This window comes from Rana temporaria, chromosome 10 (assembly GCF_905171775.1).
Source record: "Rana temporaria chromosome 10, aRanTem1.1, whole genome shotgun sequence".
Taxonomy (NCBI): domain Eukaryota; kingdom Metazoa; phylum Chordata; class Amphibia; order Anura; family Ranidae; genus Rana; species Rana temporaria.
In genome coordinates this window covers 101,385,649-101,410,905 of record NC_053498.1, presented here as the reverse complement: position 1 = coordinate 101,410,905, position 25,257 = coordinate 101,385,649, and the positions used below count along the sequence as shown (strand labels likewise).

The following is a 25,257-nucleotide window of genomic DNA, read 5'->3' as shown; positions in this document are numbered from 1 at the left end:
GCAGCTGCAATATTCCGGTGAACCTCCGCTTTAATCAGGGGACCATTACTGGTCCATGTTCATAAACATGATGTACTAAACATTATGTAACTAAGCATAAACACATTCATCCATATATCCCTGGAACTTAATAAAATGTATCTATATCCCACTGCGCCACTGATATTCGTGACTTGAAGACCTACCACTGCCCTAAGGCATTCATCATCCAAGACTTTCGGGATTGTTGGGTGCCTGTGTCCCTAGTAGTGTTCATTTTGAAGTCAAATTTCGATTTAGTTTGGCAGTCTTTTGACTAAAATGCCATTTTAGTTATCTGAATTGTTTTAGTCAGATTTTAGTTGACTAAAATAGTGTTAATTAAGTCTACGAAAACAACAATGGTCCCTAGCCACACTTTAGGGTTCCTTCTGCCCAGCGGGGAAACCAAGAATGCAATACACCCTGAAGTCTTTAGGCTGCCGTAGCTTTTTAAGTCAGCAAGCAATGGCAGCAGAACAGGTAAGTATTAGGCTGGGTTCACACTTATGCAAATATGGATGAGGGTTTCTCCGAATCCAATTCGCATGACAGGAGAGTGTGACCAGCTCTCAATGGAGCTGGTTCACACATCTCTTGGGCGGCCGCGGAGCTCACAGTAGAAGAGCCCTGTGCGTCTTTGGCTAAATTTCTGGTCCGAATTCAGAGAAAAATTTCGGACCTGGAACGGGGATACACCGGACCCCTGCTGTGCACCATGGCCGCACATAGTGTGAACTAGAGGTCGACCGATATGGGTTTTTCTCTGGCCGATGCCGATATTTAGAAATCGCGGCGGCCGATAGCTGATTTATGATGCCGATTTTTTTGGGCCGATATGTTAAGGCGGATGTGCCATTAAAAAAAAATATTAAAAGCCAGCAGCTACAAATACTGCAGCTGCTGACTTTTAATATTAGGACACTTACCTGTCCTGGAGTCCAGCGCTGATCGCAGCAGAGGATGAGCGATCGCTCGTCTCTCTGCTGCTCCCCCCGCCATCCACGCTGAGGGAACCAGGAAGTGAAGCGCTGCGGCTTCACTGCCCGGTTCCCTACGGCGCATGCGCGAGTCGCGCTGCGCCCGCCGATTGGCTCACACGCTGTGTGCTGGGAGCCGAGTGTTCCCAGCACACAACGGGCGACAGACGGGAAGTCAGAAAAACCCGTCTTTCGCCCGTAGCGTGTGGCCGGAAGTGGGTGCAAATACCTGTCTTTAGACAGGTATCTGCACCCCCCTCCCCCCTGAAAGGTGTCAAATGTGACACCGGAGGGGGGGAGGGTTCCGATCAGCGGGACTCCACTTTAGGGTGGAGAACCGCTTTAAGCCGATTTTTCAGGCGCTTTTGGGCTAAACAGTAAAATTAGCCCATATTTTTTTTTTTATGGGCTAATTTTACTGTTTAGTTATTTTTTTTTTATTTGTTAAAGTATATTTTTTTCCCCAAAAAATTTGTTTGAAAGACCGCTGCGCAAATACCTTGTAACATTAAATATTGCAGCAATCGCTATTTTATTTCCTAGGGTACTGCGCATGCTCTCGACGTCATTTTCCCGACGTGCATTGCGCGGTTTTACGTTACGCCGAGTTTTGTGAATCGCGCCGGGTAAAAAAAGTTGCGTCGGGAAAAAAAAAAGATACGGCGGGAAAAAAAGAATTAAAAAAAAAAAAAAATAACAGCGTCGTGGGAAAGAAGGGTCTACTTTTACAAGGTGTATTAACTTTACACTTTGTAAAAGCAGCCCTAATTTTGCGTTTGCAAACTAATACTTACGGAGAAAAAACGAAGCTGAAAAGCTTCGTGGATCTCCGTAAGTGCTAATTTGCATACCCTACGCGGCATTTTGACTCGAAATGCCCCCAGCGGCGGATGCGGTATTGCATCCTAAGATCCGGCAGTGTAAGTCCCTTACACATGTCGGATCTTCTGCCTAACTATGGAAAACTGATTCTGTGGATCAGTTTCCAAAGATAAAAACAGGGATACGACGGCGTATCAGTAGATATGCCGGCGTATCCCTTTTGAGGATCTGGCCCTTAGCCTTTAAATGGTTAAACTGAGAACTCTCCTACACGGAGTTCAGTTCATTGATAAGTAGCAACATTGTATATCTTTTCTCAAAACTTGGCAGGCTGCCCAGGAGAGAGCGACGTCTTCTACGGGAAGCTTCAGGCAACTTGCATTGACTTCTATTACAGAAGCTTTTTGCAAGTCGCGTGCTGAAGTTTAAATCGGCTGTTTTAAAGCACAAATCGGCTGATTAATTAAAAAACGCAAAATATCGGCCGATATATCGGCCAGCCGATATATCGGCCAGCCAATATATCGGTCGACCTCTAGTGTGAACACGTCCTTAACATATCTTTTCTTGCTTAATTTTTTGCAGGAACAGACAGACAGTGACTTTTGGACTGAAAAGGTACTTATAGATATTATATGATGTTGAAAGAAAGAAAGAAAGAAAGAAAGAAAGAAAGAAAGAAAGGGAGGTTTATGAGGCACATAAGATTTTAGAAGACTTCTCCTAATACATTAGCCTCTTTTTTCATCCCTGGACATTTGCAAATAAACGTAGCAAAATAACGTCTAAGGAGCAAAATGTAGGGGAATCTTATAGAAGTCACGAGACTCTCTGCAACATGAAATCATCTGTCATTTCACTTGTTTGATGTACTTCTCAGTTAAAAAGAAGCACTGCATTTAAAGTATAACTAAAGGCAAAACTTTAGTTTTGGAGATGGATCAGAACCCCTGTCAGTTTTTGTGGTCTGTGCCCCGGTTAAGGAGATTCACCCTCTCTATTTGTCCTATTCCTATTTACCATTATCACCGAAAGTGCAAGTAAAAGAAAATCCCAAATTTTGGGTTGCCTATAGTTCTACTTTAAAGCTGATATTTTCTCCCCTTTAAATAAAAAGGCATTATTTAATGTAAAGGGCAAGTATGATACGTACATACAGCTCTGGTTGGGTGCCAATTTCCAGTACATTCAAGTATAATGCGTGAAATTTGTCAATCGTGTTAAAACACACGCGTCAAATGGGTACTGTATATAGAACTATTAGCATTGCTGGTCGATTCCCTCTCTGTTGCTGCATTGCCCTAAAGCCTAGTACACACAATGACATTAATCGGATGAATGATTGTCCCTTTATTTATTTTTATTGCATGCTAGGTTTCCATATCAAAAACGAATAGGTTACTAAAGTACGAGAATTCTCTTACAACAGAATGGAAATTTGAAAGTGACGTAAGGTACTGTATCGTATTTCTGGACAAAAACTATACTGATAAAGCTAAATTAGTATGAGAAAAATGTTTGTGTTTGTCCCTTCCGATAATTTGGCATGAAAGCGGTGTACTAACGATCAGATTATCGTACGATCACTTTGAAAGAGGTATTTTTTGTACGGTATTTTGATTATGTGTACTTAGCTTAACGAACAAATGCAAAATCTGATGTTTGAAAAAGTCAATATTTGCATATGGCTAGGCTACCCCATATAACATTTCTCAGCCCAGAGGTCACATGGGCACAAAGTACCAAAAATGCAGATTGGGGGTAGTTCATTATGTAATACTCACCTGGGATTGAAGGCCCCGCTGCAGTGCCTGACACAGCACCGGCCAGCGACATGTCGTCCTGGAGTTACTTCCGGGTATCGGCATGACCTCTTTAAGAAACGGCACGATCGCCGTTTGTAAAGTGCGCTGTTGTCTACGGTACATGCGCTGTAGACATTGGCGCACGTCTCTGTTGTAAACGTCTCTGTTGTAAACGTCTCCTAAACCGTGGAGGTTTAGGAGATATTTCCAGCACCTACAGGTAAGCCCTAATCTAGGCTTATCTGTAGGTAAAACCACTTTTAAAAAAAAAATCATGTTCCTGGGAGTACTAACAAGGGGTTCTGTTTTAGACAAACTTTAAAAAATATTTACTTTGGGCTGTAACATGGTCATTTAAAATATACAAGCTTACTGGAGTTGGGGCTGTACACTGTATACAGTAATGCCCGGAATGTGACAGCAAATTCACAAAGTCGCTATACATGGAAGTGCATTTTCAGCCTTCACCATTTAAAACCAAGGGTAGAATAACTTATAAATAACTAATATTCAGGACACGTGGGTAGAACCTCATTATCACTCATGGTAACTCAAGGAGGTTATGCTGGGAGTAGAGTTCCTGAGTAAAGTCATAGACATTAGAGACGTATGGCATAGCTTCTCCAAGCATGTCCACCACCTCTTCTGAAGTCCCAACATTCAATACCTCGAAGAATGTGTTCCGATTTGGAAGGACCAAGAAGGCTACATTTGCGGTTTTACGTATAAGCCAAGGGTGATGGTTGGCCAAAGAGTCATTGTAGGCCTCTGCGCACAGGGTGGAGGTCTTGCTGTCTTCCGTGCTGGTTCTTAGCTTCTCCAAAAAGAGTTGGAGCCAGCGCAAGGCCCGGTGCAGTCGCAGGATTGTGCGGCAGCCTGATTCTGGGTGACTGCCGCGTTTATTTAGATCCACCAGGTTAGAGCTGAGCTCATATTCCACCATGGACTGGAGGGTGCGGTAACGTTCTCTGTGTTCCCCGCCCAGATAGTTTTCCATTATCTGGATTTTGCTTACAGCATCTTTGGAGACAAATGAAAACACAGTTCCCAGACTGTTCATAAACCTAAATTTAAGAAGAAAAAAAAATATGATGAAATATCTTGATATAAAAAGGAAAACAAAACAATAACCAACACTATGTACATTTTTCAGGTTTAATGAAAAAATGATATTTTCTTTCCCCGTGAGCTTAAGATGTCATGATTTTTTTAACAATTCCAATCATTTCCAAGCTGTTGTGGCTGTAATGATGGGGTCTACATGTTTCAGTTTTTTTTGTTAAGGCTCAATTTACACTTATGCGACTTTGGACACTAAAGCTGCTTGACAAGTCACACCTCATGTTTTTCAATGATAACCATTCAAATATGTCAGATTTAAAAAGTCACAGCGGCATTAAAAAGATTCCTGCACTACTTTGGTCTGGCTTTCATGTGATTTGAGTGCCATAGACTGCAATGGACACCCTCAAAAGTCACACCTGCCTGTTATACATGCAACAGTTGTCCATTATCATTGGTCAAAGCCAAAGTCACATCCATTCAAAGTCACACAATGGAGACTTAGGGACATGCATGGGCTTCTCTAAGCATTTTAAACACATCTTCTGTAGTCCCACAATAATGTCTTCCGAGGTGAAGAGCCAGGAAGGTAACAGCTGCAGATGAAAGGAAAACAGGAACTGAGAATATGAAAGCTGCTATTGCTGACCTCTCCTGCAATTGCTATTCACCTGGCTGTCATGTCGAGAGAAATAGCTAGATTCAGGTAGATTGCCGCAACTTTAAGGCGGCGTAGCGTATCGTATTTATGCTACGCCGCCTTAAGTCAGAGAGGCAAGTACTGTATTCACAAAGTACTTGCCTCCTAACTTACGGCGGCGTATCGTAAATGCGGCGGGCGCAAGCGCGCCTAATTCAAAATAGGCTGAGGGGGAGTGTTTTATGATAATTTGCTTTGACCTGACTCGATTGATGTTTTTTTGGAATGGCGCATGCGCCGTCCGCCTACATTTTCCAGTGTGCATTGCGGCTAAGTCCGCTGCACGGTCCTATTGATTTCGACGTGGACGTAAATGGCGTAAATCCCTATTTACGGACGACTTACGCAAACGACGTAAAATTTTCGAATTTCGAAGCGGGAACGGCGGCCATACTTTAACATTACTATTCCAACTATTTGATGGAATAACTTTAGGCCTGATAAAGCATTACGTAAACGGCGTATCTGTACTGCGTCGGCCGGGCGTACGTTCGTGAATAGGCGTATCTAGTGATTTACATATTCTATGCCGACCGCAATGGAAGCGCCACCTAGCGGCCAGCCTAAATATTGCACCCTAAGATAGGACGGCGCAAGCCGTCGTATCTTAGATAGGTTTAAGTGTATCTCTGTTTGAGAATACACTTAAACTTAGGTCGGCGCAGATTCCGAGTTAGGTCGGCGTATCTACTGAGGTCTTACTGAATCTAGCTAAAAAAGTCTACATGCAGTCGAGTTGTGCCTTAACTTTGTCTTTCCTATTTCTCTGCTTAGTCGTTCAGGGTCAAGTACTAGAAAGTACTAAAAAGGTACAGATACCCAGGTACATAGTATTCTTATTAGCAGGTCAGTAATGGCAGCCCCCATATGTCTCAGTATAGGTTTATTTCAATTTATAATTTATTAATGAATGCTTACTCAAAAACTGAAGGTTTAATTCATTATCAAGTCGTATGCAGAGGAAATAAACTGGAATGCGCTTTCCACACGATTGGATAAATAAACGTTCTCAATTCCTTTAGTAAATCTGCCTCAGTGTTACTGAAGACCTCGGTTCACCAACCAGAGATGGACCCACTGCAAGGAGGCCCAAAGTCATCACAGGAGGATACAGCCTTTTATATGGCGCAGACACACACACTGGGAATCTTTAGTTGTCTTAAGCAGTATAGTACATACATATATATATATATATATATATATATATATATATATATATATATATATATATATATATATATATATATATATATATATACACACACACACACACACACACACACACACACGTGTATGTTGAATAGTTTAGAGATTGGGTCATGACAGCGTGACTTTACATGAGGGACAGAGCTATGACCTCCACAGAGATCTCAAGGCATGAGAAATACAAATGGCAGCAAATGATTCAACCCACCGTCATCTACCCAAAACTAATATAAGCTGTAAATAGGACTGACCCATATAAAAAAATATTTTTTAATTGGGCAAAAATGTAGTAAAAGCAAATGTTCAAAGCAGATATTTGATTTTCACGATATGGTGGTTCAATTAAACTAGAAGAATGTGTGTCTGTAGTGGTCATATACCATACCAAACAGATCAGCATTACAGATTGCATTTTCCTGCAGCAGATTACCAATTTTTTTATTTAACTGGTTGCTTTTACTTTTCTTTCTCAAACTTACCATTCCTCAAGTATAAGGTCTGAACTTTCAGCTCCACTGGCACAACCCTCCCCCCCAAAAAAAGAACATAGTACAGGGGGCGCTGGAGTGAAGCTATTACTTTCCTCATCTGTTGTGGTGGGTGAAGAAAGCCCACTACCATAAACATACACTATATGTACGATAGCCAAAAGGAAGAAGCAGATATAACCGTGGCATTTAGCCGTTACCAGGTGGTGTCTGAACATTAGTTGAACAAACCACAGGTAAGTCTAGGCAGTTATTAAAATCCATGTGAAGCTCACAAACAGATTCTCACCTCACCAATCCCTTCCATCCATTCAGATAATGTTCTAATAGGACGTCTTGATCATCATCCACTAAGCAGGATTTGAAGCTGACCAGGACCTCTCGCAGTGAGAACTTCTCCTCTGTGCTGGACATGATAAACTGATCTTACTAAATCTGATCCTCAGCTGACCTGTATAAAGGAAAAACAAATGCCAATTAAAAGAAGTGTATTTTTTTTTACCAAAAAAGTGCACTTGTAATACCACTGCGCAAATACGGTGTGACAGAAAGTATTGTAACGACCGCCATTTTATTCTCTAGGATGTTAGAATAATACAAAATAAAAAAAATTATATATATATATATATATATATATAAATATATATGTGCATGTTTGGGTGTTCTAAGTAAAGGGAAGGAGATGGGTGAGCAGTGAAAACAGGCAGGGGAAGCCCCATTAGCATTGCTGGTTGTCTTGTCATACCAACGGCCACCACAAGAGGGCGCCAGATTCCAGAAGGAAGCATAGGACTGCAGAAGGCCGCGGCCTCAACTACTGGCCGGCGCACGGAGACAGGTTACCCCAGCTGTACCGCCCCAGGTCACCAATTCTAGTCGCAAATGCGATCTGGCGCCCAGGGTTTGTCGAGCCCTGCAGTACTTATCTGTAATCTGGAGGTATCCTCCATTGTACCCCTATTCCACATCAAGATATGTTATGGATTGAATGATGCCCAGCATCACTTAACCCAAAAAACTGGGGACAATACTATGAATTTAGGACTTCATGGGCCTTTCCCAGAGGAACGTCACCATGGCGTGGCACTGATGTCAGTTTGTCAGCACTGGTCTCTGCATGTAGAGGACCACTCACTGTCTCGTGAGGAGACTGAATCAGAAGACTCGGTGCACCAACTAACTATATATATATATATATATATATATATATATATTATATATATATATATATTTATTTATTAAAAAGTGCAGCGCCTCAAACATATGAGACAATCAGCGGTGTTTGATCGCTCAGTTCTCACTGCAGAGAAGGTGGGGGGACAGATGCAGCATCAGATCAATGTTGCATCCACCTAGGTGAGTATAAATGTTTTTTTGTTTTGTTTTTTACATCCCCAACTTTTCTTTTAAAATATGGGTAAGCGACAACATAACATTTTTATTTTAATATCGCTGAATTCATAGGAAGCGTCATCTCTGACAGAGCGCAGTAACTTTCCAAACGCACTGGGCCTCATTTATCAAAACAAACCCTGTGAAAAAAGAGCCATCTCCGATAATAAATAGTCTATCTTTCCCATAGAAATGATCTGCCTGCTGTATTCCAGAAAAGCCAAACTTCAACAGGTAACAGAACTGCGATCTTTGCACCCATCCAAAAAGAAGAAACACGTCTTCACCTCATTAAATGTCACCAGGACGCACTGTTTGTATAACACGCATCACAGTACAAGGGCCGCCAAGATGGCCGCCCACATCCTGGAAGTGTTCTACGACGACTCCAGCTCTACACAGGACAAGTCAGGCATCACATTCTCTCAACACCTATTCAAAGAGCAAAGTAAAATCAGGAACAAACACTGAGAAACTAATGCTGCAACCGTTATGAACGTGCATTCAAAGGATTCACTCAGCTAGTCTTCTGATCCAGGCATAACGAGATTAAAAGAATTGTGTCTGGTTTAGGAACTCTGGGCCAGATCCTCAAAAGGGATACGCCGGTGTAACTGCTGTTACGCCGTCGTATCCCTGGTCCTAACTATGGAACTGATCCACAGAATCAGTTTCCCATAGTTAGGCAGAAGATCCGGCATGTGTAAGGGACTTACACTGCCGGATCTTAGGATGCAGTACCGCGGCCGCCGCTGGGGGCATTTCGTGTAGAAATGCCGCCACGTGTATGCAAATTAGGACTTACGGAGATCCACGAAGCTTTTCAGCTTCGTTTTTTCTCCGTAAGTTTTAGTTTGCAAACGCAAAATTAGGGCTGCTTTTACAAAGTGTAAACTGTTTACACCTTGTAAAAACAGACCTTTCTGTCCAGCGACGCGATTTTTTTTTTGTTTTGAATTTTTTTTTCCGCGCCGTATCTTTTTTTTCCCCGACGCAACTTTATTGACCCGTCGCAATCCACAAAGCTCGGCGTAACGTAATTTCGCGCTATGCACGTCGGGAAAATGACGTCACAAGAATGCGCAGTACGGCCGGCGAGGGAGCGCGCCCAATTTAAATGGGAATCGCCCCCATGAAAAGAGGAACGCCTTGCGCCGGCGGAATTTAAGTTACACAGCCAAAAATTTCTAGGTAATTGCTTTGTGGATCGGGCACTTAGGTAGAAATTCTAAGGCAGTGTAACTTAAATGGGAAAAATTAAGTTAGGCACGATCTTTGTGGATTACCTCCTTTGTCAACGTGTTATCACAAGCAGGAGGGGATGTCCCCAAAGCCGATTGCTTTGTTTGGGTCTCGGATCTAATAACCCAGAAGCCATGTCATGACATCACTTCCGGATTACTCTCATCCTAAGGCTGCATTCACACCTTTGCGTAGGTGATTTGCGGCGACATAAAATAGGCGTTTTGTCCCGCGATTTGCGGCGACAAAACGTGTCATTTTTAGCCTTGTTTTTTGCTGGAGGGGTGATTTTAACATTGTCGGCTATGCCTGAACGCCGAAGTCGCCTGAAAAAAAGGGTCCGGGACTTGTTTTGAGCTTCAGGCGTTTCGGCGTTCGGCGTGGAGATGTAAACCATCTCCATAGCCGACAATGTAAAATCACCCCTCCAGCGTATTGCAGGCTGTAATAGCGGCGGGCGTCTGGCGTGAAAACGCCTAGGTGTGAATGCAGCCTAAAAGGCGCCAGTTTTAAAAAATAGAAAGTATTCAAAAACACAGATCTTGGCTTGGCAGTGGAAGGGTTTGGGGTCTTATGAACCCCAGACCCTTCAATAAAGAGTACCTGTCACTGCCTATTACTGTCACAAGGGATGTTTACATTCCTTGTGACAGCAATAAAAGTGATATAATAAAAAATGTAATTAAAAAAAAAAAAAAAAAAGACTTACGACGGGCGTATCAGTAGATACGCCGTCGTGAGTCCGAATCCCCGCCGTCGCAACTTTAAGCATATGCTCAAACTGAGATACGCTTAAATGTTGCTAAGATACGACCGGTGTAAGTCTCCTACGCCGTCGTATCTTAACTGCATATTTACGCTGGCCGCTAGGGGCGTGTACGCTGATTTACGCCTAGAATATGTAAATCAGCTAGATACGCCTATTCAAGAACGTACGCCCGGCCATCGCAGTAAAGATGCGCTGTTTACGTAAGGTGTTTTCAGGCGTAAAGATAAACCACCAAAAACATGGTGCAGCCAATGTTCAGTATGGACGTCGGAACCGCATCGAATTTTTCAAATTTTACGTTGTTTGTGTAACCCGTCCGTGAATGGGGCTGGCCGTAATTTACGTTCACGTCAAAGGCATGACGATTTGCCGACATCATTTGGAGCATGCGCACTGGGATACGTCCACGGACGGCGCATGCGCCGTTCGTTAAAAACGTCAAATACGTGGGGTCACTAGTATTTTACATAGAACACGCCCCCAACCAGCCTATTTTGAATTAGGTGGGCTTACGCTGGCCCAGTTACACTGCACCGCCGTAAGTTACAGCGCAAGTTCTTTGTGAATACAGGACCTGCTGCTCAAGCTTACGGCGGCGTAGTGTATCTGAGATACGCTACGCCGGCCAAAATCTATCCCTAAATCTACAGAATATCGGCACCTGATATCAGTTATTGGCTTTAAATGGGTTGTAAAGGTTAGTTTTTTATTTTCTAAATAGGTTCCTTTAAGCTAGTGCATTGTTGGTTCACTTACCTTTTCCTTCCATTTCCCTTCTAAATGTTTTTTTTTCTCTGTCTGAATTTCTCACTTCCTGTTTTTCCTCAGTAAACTTGCCCCCATCATCCGAGTCGTTCTTGCTGGGGGTTAGTCAGCGTGCTCACCCCCTCCCTTGGGACTACATCCCTGCGGGGAGACGCGAACAGCTGCCACCGACACCAACAATGGGATTTTATTCCTCCCACCGACACCAACGATGGGGCTTTATTCCTCCCGCTGACACCAAAGATGGGGCTTTATTCCTCCCGCTGACACCAACGATGGGGCTTTATTCCTCCCGCTGACACCAACGATGGGGCTTTATTCCTCCCGCTGACACCAACGATGGGGCTTTATTCCTCCCGCTGACACCAACGATGGGGCTTTATTCCTCCCACTGACACCAACAATGGGATTTTATTCCTCCCACTGACACCAACAATGGGATTTTATTCCTCCCACCGACACCAATGATGGGGCTTTATTCCTCCCGCTGACACCAACGATGGGGCTTTATTCCTCCCACCGACACCAACAATGGGGCTTTATTCCTCCCGCTGACACCAACGATGGGACACTATTCCTCCCCCTAATACCCAAGAGGGGATGCTGTTCACTCCCACTGACAAAAGCAGATTTTCTACTCCTGCTAGCCACAGTCCGGCCCCCCTAAAGTTTGAAGGACAGAAAGCTGGTCCTTTGTTTAGAAGGCTTGGAGATCCCTGCCCTATACCATCCAAAATGGACACTTAAAGCTGGAAATGCGAATCACGTTCCCTAAAATATAAATGACTCCTAGAGGGGGCCTTTACATATCTGGGCCCAAAATACAATAATCTAAATATAGAACAGCAAAAAAAAAAAAAAAAATGTAATGCACGTTGAAAACTACTTTAAAGCTGAACCCCAGACACAAAAATTTAATTCAAATAGATATTTCTTAATAGTTGCAAAAGGAAGAAGTCTACAGAGTCTCATACGAGATTACATCACAGATCTGAAAGAAATCCACAAAACGCACAAAGATGTAAAAATACACATGACAATTGTAATTTAGATAATTTAGATAATATTTACTTATACCGGAGTCCAGCTTTAGTAATGGGTATTTGTGGCAAATACCGTGTACTTTCCCCCGTATTAAAGCAGAACTAAATCCATCGATTTAGCGGTTTCCCAAAACAGTAACATTCAAGGCATGCTGTGAATAACTATCACAGTTTCTTGTGCTTTCAACCAATCTGTCAAGCCATCAAATGGCTGGTGCCATAACTGATCACATGTGCAGCACATCTGCAGGTCAAACAGAGGCCAAGATGGCAGCTTCCTTGGCTGTGTAGCGCCCCCCTTACTTTCAGTGCGGGCGCTAAACTAAAGTTAGTGGGGAATGGAAGGGTTAGTTTTACTCCCATTCGTGATTTATGGAAACTCAGGCTGCTGCCCACTTCAGAATCGGTCCTGTAAGTCAGTCTGCGCTCCAGGGGTATGTTATCACCCCTGGGCGGCAGTTGGCGCTAGAGGGGTTCTGACAGACCCACCTTCTCCCAGCAGCCAATCAGAGGAGTTCTTCCCTCGTTGGGCATGCTGGAAGGGGGGTATATCTGGGGCAGCCGCTTTTGGCGGGTTGTTCTATGCAGGGCCCGAGTTCCAGGTGCGGTACCCACTTTCAGGGTACGCGCATCCATGGGCCCCGCCACCGTGGCCTGCTTCGCTGAGGTTGTGCATCATGCAGAGCCTCATCCTGACATTGAGAGGGGCCCCAGCGACTTCCTGTGTCCCAACCTTCTGTTGAGAGGATCCTAAGCTGGAGGCTGTGCGATGGGGGATCGGCTCGGGGGAACCTAGAACTAGAGGTTGTCCAGGAGGCCTAGGCGAACCATCGGGGATCCGGTCACCACACCATATGACAGGTATGCTCAAGCTGTCAGTGGGTGACACTGATTAAACTAACTGGGAGGATTTGCTCAAATTAATCTCACAAATCCCAAGTTGTCCGGCCTGTGGCAGAGGTCTGTTTCCTCCCAGTGATCCGCAAGTGACGCTCCGGCTGCCAGGCCTGAGATAACCGCCTGTCCGGGGGCACTTTACCCACCCTGATTGGGGTGGAGACGAATTGAGCTATATCATTGCTGAGAGCAGGCTTGCTCTCTCTTCATATCCAAGGCCTGATACTAAAGTTTCTCTACGCTCATCAACCTTTCTCTGTCGTGTGCCATGTTGATGTTGGCCGTGTTGGGCCTTGGAATAAAGCATTGAAAACACAATTGATGTCTGGACACTTGCTCTTTATTCACACTCACAGAAGTCACCCCTAGACCAAGTCAAGAAGGTAACTCAGTAGGCCGATCCCAAACTAATCAGCGGCTCCTTCAGGGGGTGAGAGAGTTTAGTTCCACTTTTAGGGCTGTCATAAACAGTATGACAATGGCACATCAATATACACAGATCATATTGTGGAATTACTAAAACCCATAACATACACAATACTCTCAGCTGATTTTGGTTGAATCCTGTACACTCCAAAACAGATGATCTCCAGATACAAACCAGCTCCTACTGCCCACGTAACGCATATGTGCCATGGCAAAGAGGGTGGGTTTAATGTGGCAGAGCTTTCTATGCCGAATGTGTGCTCACTACTCGCTCCCAGCATAGTGACTGAGCTGTCAAAGACAGTTCTCAGTTCCTACTAATAATCAGACGCCGGCGGGAACGACTCCCAATCAGATGACCACCATAACAGCTAATCAGTGGTCCCCCGATCCTTCCTGCCCCGACAATAATAAAGGGATGGCTGGGCAGGAAGGGGTTAACAAAATAAATACTGGATTTCCAAATCTCACTTCTCTGTGATCAGTAAACACAAATTTCCACTTGTTGATGATTAGTAAATACAACACATAACTTTCTACATGACTGCATCCTGCATAATAACTAAACTGCGCTTCCTTTTCCACCGACAAGATATTCCATTGATCAGGTCAGGAGAGGGTCAGAGTATGCCCGGATCTTTAGACACACAGGAGGAAAGAATTGCTATTGAAGGGGAACTGACAAACCAGGACAAACTGGAGGACAGACAGTAAAAGACAAACAGAGGTTATAAACCTCCCCTCTCTATCCAAAATGGATCAGTTATAAATGTCATTAGAAGAAAAACGACATCCTTTAACTAGAAACCGTAATATAGTAGATCCGTTTCTAAGGACTTAATGCAGAAAGGCTCCTGGCACAGGGTAAGGTGGGTGTATAGAATAGTCCCATCGCTCGGTCTACCAATTGTGCATGGCGAGGGTCAGAACTGCTAGTCATGGGTCTGAATTTTCAGCCACGGGTCCAAAGTGATGGGTCCGATCTGGCCAACACAAGGCAGGACTGCCAAGTCACAGGTCCGATCTGGCCAACACAAGCCAGATCTGCCAAGTGACGGGTCCGATCTGGCCAACACAAGGCAGGACTGCCAAGTGACGGGTCCGATCTGGCCAACACAAGGCAGGACTGCCAAGTGACAGGTCCGATCTGGCCAACACAAGGCAGGACTGCCAAGTCTCAGGTCCGATCTGGCCAACACAAGGCAGGACTGCCAAGTCACGGGTCCGATCTGGCCAACACAAGGCAGGACTGCCAAGTCACGGGTCCGATCTGGCCAACACAAGGCAGGACTGCCAAGTGACAGGTCCGATCTGGCCAACACAAGGCAGAACTGCCAAGTCACGGGTCCGATCTGGCCAACACAAGGCAGGACTGCCAAGTCTCAGGTCCGATCTGGCCAACACAAGGCAGGACTGCTAAGTCACGGGTCCGATCTGGCCAACACAAGGCAGAACTGCCATGTCACGGGTCCGATCTGGCCAACACAAGGCAGGACTGCCAAGTGACAGGTCCGATCTGGCCAACACAAGGCAGGACTGCCAAGTCATGGGTCCGATCTTCCAGCCATCATTTCGAATTGCCCAACACAAGACAGAACTACCACGGGTCCAACTGGGGGTGGCGGTGTTGAATCTGGAATTTAGTGGTGGTTGGATTATGTCACATTCTCGATGGCAGTTCGCTGCTCAGTTTGGAGTCAGAGCTATACAGCCAATACTGACAGATATGCCTGGATGTATTGGAAGTCCCTGGCAAGGAAGATGTTAATTAGTTTGTAAGTAGGGAGATAAGAGCAGGGTCAAAATTCATCTGAGAATACAGACCAACATGATAAACTACCAGCAGATTTCATTCCCAGAAACCAGAATCTGTGTGCGTCCACCCCATACCATACCATACCATACCATATTGATTTTTTTTTTATTCCACAGATGTGCGCAATTTTAAGACTTTTAAGATGCTTGGTATCTATTGACTCCATGCAACCCATCTTCTATACTGGGTATAATATTGTGATTGTTTGCATTAAAATACATTTTAGTGAATTTCTACTGAAAATATGCATTTGCTAAATAGCTGCACAAATATCCTGCGACAAAAGAAATTGCAACTACAACCAATTTATTTTCCAGGGTCTATGTTGTCAGAAAATATATACTTTTTTTTTTAGGGGGGGGGGGGGTTAGAGTCATTTCTAGCATTGCGAGTTGGCTCTATGTAGAGCCGACTCGCCCCTTTACATGTTCGGCTCCTTTCGGAAACTCTGACGCGCCTACGCAATACAGGGGGCGGGGCCTTATCCGCCGGGGGGAACATTTTCTGATAGACATCAATCATCTGGGCGAACGCCCGGATTACAATGCGGCTCAGCTTGGAAACGCCTACTCCCGCGGGGAGAAGTACCCGGAAGCCGGATTGCAAATATAGATTATAAGGCATGTACAGCCTAAAAAAAAAAAAAAGTGCCGACTATACATGCTGGTAGTATAAAGAATTTGGTCTTATATAAATGTTATTTGGGTGAACCTCCGCTTTAAGCCAACCTCTAAAATCTTCCATAAGTTTTGATTTCAAAAGTAGCTTTTAATATTTTTTAAATCTGCAGCTTTCATTAAAATCTCTGGTGATCCTGCATGAAGCTCCTTGTTCAGGCACTGCCTGTAAGGCCCCTTTTACACACACATTTTTCAGGCGGTTTAGCGCTAAAAATAGCGCTGCAATATCACCTGAAAAAAATCGGGCCCCGAAGGCTTTTACACTGAAGCGGTGCGCTAGCAGGACCGGTCCAAAAGTCCTGCTAGCTGCATTTTTGGAGCGGGGTGTTTACCGCTCCTTCCCATTGAAATCAATGGGAAACCACGGTAATACCGCCTGAAATGCGCCTCTACAGAGGTGCATTGCGGGCTTTATTAACCCTTTTTCGGCCACTAGCGGGGGTTAAAACCGCACCGCTAGCGGCCAAATATCGCGGTAAATACACCCGACGGTATAGCGGCGCTAAAAATCACGGCGCTAAAAATCGCGCCGCTAGACCAGCTGCTGTACACACGAGCCGAATGTTGGCTGGTTTCTATTGAATTGGTCTATGTCACCGGATATTCAGCCTGTGTGTATTTTGGCTAGACTACTATTCACCTGACAGGACGGTTGACTTTTCAAGGTATATTATACTAAATGATATTGTATGCGATGACAAGGTGTGAGATCAGCCAGACAATACTTCTCTACATAGTCACCTTGAAACCAAAGCTATTATTATTTATGGGATAAAATGATTCACCTAAACAAGAATACAGCAGACTGAACAACACCGGATGAAGCTGCTTTTCTGCTGATCTTATGGTGGCCATACACACTTCAATAAATCATCAATTTCTTATCTGACTGACCTGTCCCAATAGCAATAATCCATCAACACTTCATAGCCCAATCAATAGATAAGACACACATGGGGAAGTGGACTTAGATCACAAGTTATCTTATCTCGGTATTCTCCAAGCAACCTCATAATCCAATTGATGGAAAAAATATAAAATTCACAATCGAATCATCTCAGTGCTGCCGATTGAAGCAAAATAATCAATCATTTTCCACCCTTGCCAATCAGCTCAATTTGATCAAATCTGATCTAAAAAGTAGTCTAAATTGATCAGAAGGGAAGTTATGGCTATTCAATCAGTTTCCGATTTGATTGTTTTGGTTGAAATCGCAAATCGATTGGATAAAGAAATTAATGGGGTTGTAAAGGTTTGTTTTTTATTTTCTAAATAGGTTCCTTTAAAGTGGATGTCACAATGTAGAGCAGGGGTATTGAATTAAAATTCATGGAGGTCCGATTTGTAAAATTTTCTTCCAGCTGAGGTCCGCATCGCAGTTTTGTGCGATTACCCCAATTCTTTACATTGCAGCCCAGGGGTGCAGGCACGACACACCATTTGTTTGAATGGGCTGCTGCACCTGTGTTTCTGCTGGGAAAAGGTCCTGGCATCTTTTTAAAAAGGCAGCCACATGGAAACTGCATGATGCGTTTGTACCATGCAAGTTCCATGTGCAGAAAATTGCACTTTGCATTTTAGTGCATTCACGTTTTCTGTGCAGCACCTCATTTTGTGCGCAGCTGCTTGTTCCCTTCACATCTTCCCCACCACAGCCCTGTCCCCCTTCACATATCACCCCACACAGTATTACCCCCCTTCACATATCCCCCCACACAGTATTTCCCCATCACATATGCCCCCCACACAGTATTATCCCCCACACAGTATTGCCCCATCACATATCCCCCCACACAGTATTTCCCCATCACATATGCCCCCCACACAGTATTACCCCCCTTCACATATCCCCCACACAGTATTGCCCCATCACATATCCCCCCCACACAGTATTGCCCCATCACATATCCCCCCCACACAGTATTGCCCCATCACATATCCCCCCACACAGTATTGCCCCATCACATATCCCCCCACACAGTATTGCCCCATCACATATCCCCCCCACAGTATTGCCACATCACATATCCCCCCACAGTATTGCCCCCTTTACATGACCCCATCACATATTCCCCCCCACACAGTATTGCCCCATCACATATGCCTTCCCCCACACACAGTACTGCCCCCATCACATACCCCCCCACACAGTACTGCCCCCTTTACATGATGCCCCCTTTACATGATGCCATTTTTACATGACCCCCCTCCACACACACAGCACTGCCCCGCTCCCCATCCTTAACATTTTCATACATTTTCCTCCCTTCCCTCTCCACTCCTACCTTTCACAGAGCGGAGAGCAGGAGGCGGGACAGTCGTGGACTGAAGGCGCGGGAGCTGTCGGGTTGACTTTCCGGCGAACTGGTGATTGGCTGCTAGGACCGCCTCCTAGCAACCAATCACCTCCATCTAACAGGCAGCTACCTCTCTGGTCCCGCCCACAGTCCGGGATTGTCCCGCCTCCCGCCGTCCGCTCCTCTTCTCTGCTAACAAATAGCGGAGGAGGCTGGGGACAAAAGCGGCGGCTAAATGGCGCGATCGCCGCGGTCCGGAAAGAGCAGCAGCTCGGGCCGGACGCGGACCGCGGGCCGCCATTTAGTGATGCCCGATGTAGAGTATAAGATTTCCTATCATCTGTGCCCAGTCTTGCCACACAGAGTTAATCCAGCTCTGAGCAATTCTCTTTTATTGCTCAGTGAAAATTAACAGACGTCCAGATAAAAACCTGTCAAAATAAAGTCCTTTCCTCTCTCCTTGCTTTGAGTGACAGGTTATTTACATATCTAGCTTGAACATGTTTATCATATGTTATGTTTATCATAATATGAGGTGATTCACAGTTCATTGTATATTACCAGGATGTGTTATGTGGGGGGAGGGGTGGATTTCTCACTTTTTATACTGTGAATCACCTCATATTATGATAAACATAACATAACATATGATAAACATGTCCAAGCTAGATATGTAAATAACATGTCACTCAAAGCAAGGAGAGAGGAAAGGACTTTTTAGTTAGACAGGTTTTTATCTGGAAGTCTGTTAATTTTCACTGAACAATAAAAGAGGATTGCTCAGAGCTGGATTAACTCTGTGTGGCAAGACTGGGCACAGATTATAGGAAATCTTATACTCTACATTGTGACATCAAAAAAAAAATGATGCGAGTGTGCCATCCTCTATTGGGGAAACAGAAGGCCCCTGGGATTGGGGGTAGGGGGAGATGAAAGAATGTTTCCACTACCCCCCCCTTTGTCCACAATCCCTTTCTCCTAACCCTACCCGTCCACCGTTTTTTCCCCTCTCATGTCTTCTCTTGGCTCCATGCCTTTTCTTTAGCTGGATCTAGACTGATCCCACCAGTGGACCTACCATGGTTAGTGACGCTTTGCTCAGAGAAACAATTTATATTCTTAAACTTACTCTCCCTCACCCCCAATCATTGCCGAATTAGAGTCACATCTCTGACCATCGCTGTCATTACACACATATACCATGGGATTTCACTGTGCTATCTGCCTCAGGTCATTGTACTTTTACTAAACTTGACTGAGGAGAGACAAAGCGCTGAACCGCACGGCGCGGTCCTTTTGACATCTACTAGAGGCGGTCTAGCCTTTCTAGTTAGGTTACTTTCCCTTTACCAGAGTTTGTATGGTATACGCATCTATATATTATATAAACACTTCACCCATGCAGGTAGTAGGAACATCTCCAAACTGCTATGTTTGTGTTTTACTTTTTATTGTATTGTCTTGTGAACAACAAGTGGTGAAGTCTCAACAAAGTTACTTGTGGAATCTTAAAAAAAAAAAAAAAAAAAAAGAAGGAAGAAAAGGAAGAAGGATCCCCCTGTGGTATTCATTGGGCAGTACCAGCTTGGAACACAACACATTCAAGTGAATGGGGCCGTGGTGTAACACAGTGTTCTGCATTCACGGGGTAAAAGCAGGTAGTGAGGAGACGGAGGATTGCCTCCTCACTGCCTGTCAAACAACAGTAACAGACACACATCTAAACATAGCCTTAAGCCCCATACACACTATCAGTTTTCCTGATGGTTTTCTCTTCAGGTTTACCAAAACCATCTAATATGAGGTCAAACCCTAAGGCCCCATACACACCATAGAATCTATCCGCAGATAAATCCCATCGAATGGGTTTCAGCGGATAGATTCTATGGTGTGTACACTCCGGCGGATATTTATCCGCGGATATTTCCGAATTCCAGCAGATAAATATTTGTCGACATGCACAGAATATCTATCTGCTGGAATCGGATCCCACGGATGGATCCGCTCGTCTGTACAGACTCACCGGATCCATCCGTCCAAAGGGATTCCCCGCACGCGTCGTAATGATTTGACGCATGCGTGGAATTCCTTATATGACAGTGTTGCGCCCGTCGCCGCGTCATAATCGCGGCGACGGCGCGACACGTCATCGCCAGAGGATTTCGGCGCGGATTTCAATGCGATGGTGTGTACACGCCATCGCATAGAAATCTGCTGAAATCCTCGAGAGGATTTATCCGCGGATACGGTCCGCTGGACCGTATCCGCGGATAAATCCTCTCGTGTGTATGGGGCCTAAGCGTTTCAATTTGAATGCAATCAGGCAGGTCCTTGCACTACATGAAAGGGGTAGAGAAAGGAAGCGCCACCTAAGTGCAGTATTAAAGAGGTTCTTTTAATGACACATTGTAAAAAACACACTTACAAGAAGGTAAGGAAAGAAGGCTCATCTGTAACATCCTGTAGTCCTTGTCCCGGATCCATGGGCTGCTTTAGAAGTGAAGAAAGCAGATTGTGTGGAGTCTTCAGGCCTGTCCTGTGGCCTTCAGGATGTAGTCTGTTCCAGCCTCACAGGTCACGTGACAGGTCACGTGATTACTTCCCAGGAACACTTCCGGGAGGAGGGTCAAACAGGGAGAACAAAGGCTGATTGGGCTACGCGCTCGGAGCCACTGCTCCTTCTATTGGACTACAGGATGTTACAGATGAGCCTTCTTTCCTTACCTTCTTGTAAGTGTGTTTTTTACAATGTGTCATTTAAAGAACCTCTTTAATACTGCACTTAGGTGGCGCTTCCTTTCTCTACCCCTTTTTTGTTTACCACAGAGTCAGCTCTCTGAGGACAGCAGCCGCCATTGAACAGCCACATCACCTGCATTTTTAACCATTGAACTGCCTGTTACTACTATTTCCAATGGACTAATCACCATACTCCTACCCATATATGTACTTTGTATCTGCGCTGACAGTTACCTCTCCTATTGTATACCTTGCACTACATGGTTTTGGTAAACCGGAAGAGAAAACCAGCAGGAAAACTGATAGTGTGTATGGGGCTTTAGGCTCACCATAAACATTAAATACTAATGGCTAGATTCAGAGAGATGGCCGCAACTTTGCGGCGGCGTAGCTTAGCGTGTTTAGGCTACACCGCCGTAAGTTAGCGAGGCAAGTACTTGATTCTCAAAGTATTTGCCTGCTAAGTTACGGCGGCGTAGCCTAAAGCGGGCGGGCGTAAGGGCGCCTAACTCAAATATGTCTGAGGGGGCGTGTTTTATGATAATGAGGCTTGACCCAACGTGATTGACGTTTTTATTAAACTGCGCATGCGCCGGGCGCCTACATTTCCCAGTGTGCATTGCGGCTAAGTCCGCCGCACGAGCCTATTGATTTCGACGTGGACGTAAACGACGTAAATCCCTATTCACGGACGACTTACGCAAACGACGTAAAATTTTCGAATTTCGAAGCGGGAACGGCGGCCATACTTTAACATTACTATTCCATCTATTAGATGGAATAACTTTAGGCCTGATAATGCGTTATGTAAAAAAGGCGTATCTGTACTGCGTCGGCCGGGCGTACGTTCGTGAATAGGCGTAACTAGTGATTTACTTATTCTACGCCGACCGCAATGGAAGCGCCACCTAGCGGCCAGCCAAAATATTGCACCCTAAGATAGGACGGCGCAAGCCGTCGTATATTAGATAGGTTTAAGTGTATCTCTGTTTGAGAATACTTAAACCTAGGTCGGCGCAGATTCAGAGAGTTAGGTCGGCGTATCTACTGATACGCCGACCTAACTCTACCTGTAACAGTACAATCAACTTTATACATCAAAACAATGTAATAGGAGAACCTACCTAAACTACCCATCCAATTTATATCCATAAAGTAGAATTCTGGGCTATCACTAACTTCTAAAACTGCTCCCACCCTCCTCCTCAAGCCCCGTACACACGATCGGAATTTCCGATGGAAAAAGTCAGACGGACTTTTTCCATCGGAAATTCCAACCGTGTGTATGCCCCATCGGACTATTTTTCAAGGAATTCCGTCAGAGTTTACATAGAAAATATGTTCCCTTTTACACTGATGGGATTCCGATGTATGTTTGGTCGGAGAAAGGTTCGATCGTGTGTATGGGGCTTAACACATATACTAACTACACTGTAGAAGAGAGATCTGTATATACAGTGCCTTGAAAAAGTATTCATACCCCTTAAATTTTCAACATGTTATCATGTTACACCCAAAAAGCTTAAAGTGGAGGTTCACCCTAAAAACTCATTTTTAACATTAGACTAAGCATAGTAAGGGCATTTACTTTCGGCAGGTCTTTTTTTTTTTTTTCTCCGTACATACCTTTATATTCTGATTTGGTCCAGGGCTTCCGCGTTTCTGATGACTCCGGGACTGGGCGTTCCTATCCCTGCCTCAGGGTTCCGATGACTGCGGGTCTGGGCGTTCCTATCCTTCGGTTTGATGATTGACGGCTTGTGAAACAGGTCCCCTGTCGCACAACGCGCGACCCCAGAATTCCGGAAATAGCCGAGCTGCGAGTCAGCACTATACGGCGCCTGCGCAGTCAGCTCTACACGGCGGGCGTAGGCGCCGTATAGTGCCGAATCGCAGCTCGGCTATTTCCGGAAATCTGGTGACGCGCGTTGTGCGACAGGGGACCTGTTTCACAAGCCGTCAATCATCAAACCGAAGGATAGGAACGCGCCCAGTCCCGCAGTCATCGGAACCCGGAAGCCCTGGACAAAATCGGAATATAAAAGGTATGTACGGAGAAAAAAAAAAACCTGCCGAAAGTAAATGTCCTTACTATGCTTGGTATGCTAAATGTAATGTTAAAAAAAAATTTGTTGGGGTGAACCCCCGCTTTAAATGTAATTTTTGGGGTTTTTATGTAATAGACCAACACAAAGTGGCACATAATTGTGAAATGGAAGGAAAATGAAAAAAATATCCCAAGCTTTGAACATCTCATGGAGAATTGTTCAATCCATCATCCGAAAATGGAAAGAGTATGGTACAACTGCAAACCTACCAAGACCTGGCCGTCCACCTAAACTGACAGGCCGGGCAAGGAGAGCATTCATCAGAGAAGCAGCCAAGAGGCCCATGGTAACTCTGGAGGAGCTGCAGAGATCCACAGATCAGGTCCACAGGACAACTATTAGTCGCGCACGTCACAAATCTGGCCTTTATGGAAGTTGAAAGAAGAAAGCCATTAGATGTTCCGTTTGTGAGAAGCCATGTGGGGGACACAGCAAACATGTGGAAGAAGGTACTCTGGTCAGATAAGACCAAAATGTTACTTTTTGGCCTAAAATCAAAACCCTCTGTGTGGCAGAAAACTAACACTGCACATCGCCCTGTACACACCATCCCCACCGTGAAACATGGTGGTGGCAGCATCATGTTGTTGGGATGCTTTTCTTCAGCAGGGACAGATAAGCTGGTCAGAGTTGATGGGAAGATGGACGGAGCCAAATACAGGGCAGTCTTAGAAGAAAACTTGTTAGTCTGCAAAAGACTTGAGACTGGGGCGGAGGTTCTCCTTCCAGCAGGACATCGACCCTATACATACAGCCAGAGCTACAATGGAATGGTTTAGATCAAAGCATATTCATGTGTTAGATTGGCCCAGACCTAAATCCAACTGATAATCTGTGGCAAGACTTGAAAATTGCTGTTCACAGACGCTCTCCACCCAATCTGACAGAGCTTGAGCTACTTCGCAGAGAAGAATGGGCAAAAATGTCACTCTCTAGATGTGCAAAGCTGGTAGAGACATACCTAAAAAGACTTGCAGCTGTAATTGCAGCGAATGGCGGTTCTACAAAGTATTGACTCAGGGGGGCTGAATACAAATGCACGCCACACTTTTCACATATTTATTTGTAAAATATTTAGAAAACCCATTTATCATTTTCCTTCCACTTCACAATTATGTGCCACTTTGTCACGTTGGAACCAAAAATATAAATGTATTTTATGTGATAGACCAACACAAAGTGTGAAAAATGTCAAGGGGTATGAATACTTTCCCAAGGCACTGTACTTACCTATTGTCAGGCTTCTCTGGTCTGGTCATGCGATTGGCTCTACTGTGTCAGCTAGCGATGCTGCAGGGGAGAAGAGGGACAGCTGACAACGGATGCCCCATAGTAAGTCTATGGGTGACATCACTGGTCAGACATCTTATCTCTTGTTGGAGCACACCTCCTCTCCCCTGCAGCTGGCTGGCTGACATTGAGGGGGACCATGTGATTGGCTCAAAGCGTCCTCATAATGGGTAAGTATTACATTATTAAGTATTCCTTCTACAGAGTAGTTAGGAAAGGTGTTAGGATGGGAGAGGGATCAGTATTAAGATTAGTTAGCGATGGCCCAGAATTCGCCATTAGGACAGGCCCTTGTACTATATACTTCTTGGTGGATCTAAAACAGATTGTACAATCAGATTGCCAACATGTGTGGTGAACTTTAGCACAGCTACACACATATCAATTTGATCATACAATCAATCCTTCTATAATGATCTTATTGCGGCCCTCACCTCCCCAATCTGATCACCGCACTTCTCTGTCCCGTGCACCCATGACAGCTCACTTTCCAACTCACCTCTCTCCGATCTCATCCACCACTCACCTATCTACAGTTCCGCACACAGCCCTATCCCCATCACACACCTCCGCCCCTTCCACCTCTACACATCACCCACCTGCCGACCAATCACCACCGCCCTCTCACCTGTCCCCGCACACCAGCAACCAATGCGGCGGAGGGGAAAGAAAAACAAGCGAGAGTTCTACTTAGGAGCCACGCCCCTCAGCG

At 44.9% G+C, this 25,257-nt stretch overlaps 1 protein-coding gene across 5 annotated transcripts; it reads right to left on the bottom strand.

Moving 5' to 3' along the window:
• Positions 1–3,162: 3,162 nt before the first annotated feature.
• Positions 3,163–25,230, bottom strand: LOC120915393 (ceramide-1-phosphate transfer protein). 5 transcript variants are annotated; one of them, XM_040325860.1, is made up of 3 exons: positions 25,174–25,230; positions 7,371–7,532; positions 3,163–4,689 (listed from the first exon to the last, which is right to left on the bottom strand). In XM_040325860.1, the coding sequence occupies exons 2-3, from the start codon at positions 7,493–7,495 to the stop codon at positions 4,167–4,169; spliced, it is 648 nt and encodes a 215-aa protein (XP_040181794.1). In that variant the 5' UTR covers positions 7,496–7,532; positions 25,174–25,230; the 3' UTR covers positions 3,163–4,166. The 5 variants fall into 5 exon arrangements, with proteins under 5 accessions (XP_040181794.1, XP_040181793.1, XP_040181791.1 ...); XM_040325859.1 differs by having other exon boundaries at positions 25,145–25,190; XM_040325857.1 differs by lacking the exon at positions 25,174–25,230 and adding an exon at positions 25,072–25,132.
• Between the last annotated feature and the right edge of the window lie 27 nt (positions 25,231–25,257).

Bases quoted from the DNA above. Each gene is read 5' to 3' on its own strand.
- LOC120915393 (XM_040325860.1), bottom strand. From the start codon at position 7,495: ATGTCCAGCACAGAGGAGAAGTTCTCACTGCGAGAGGTCCTGGTCAGC. The intron at 4,690-7,370 runs GTGAGAATCTGT...TCTTAAATTTAG, and splicing joins GGATGGAAGGGATTGGTGAG to GTTTATGAACAGTCTGGGAA.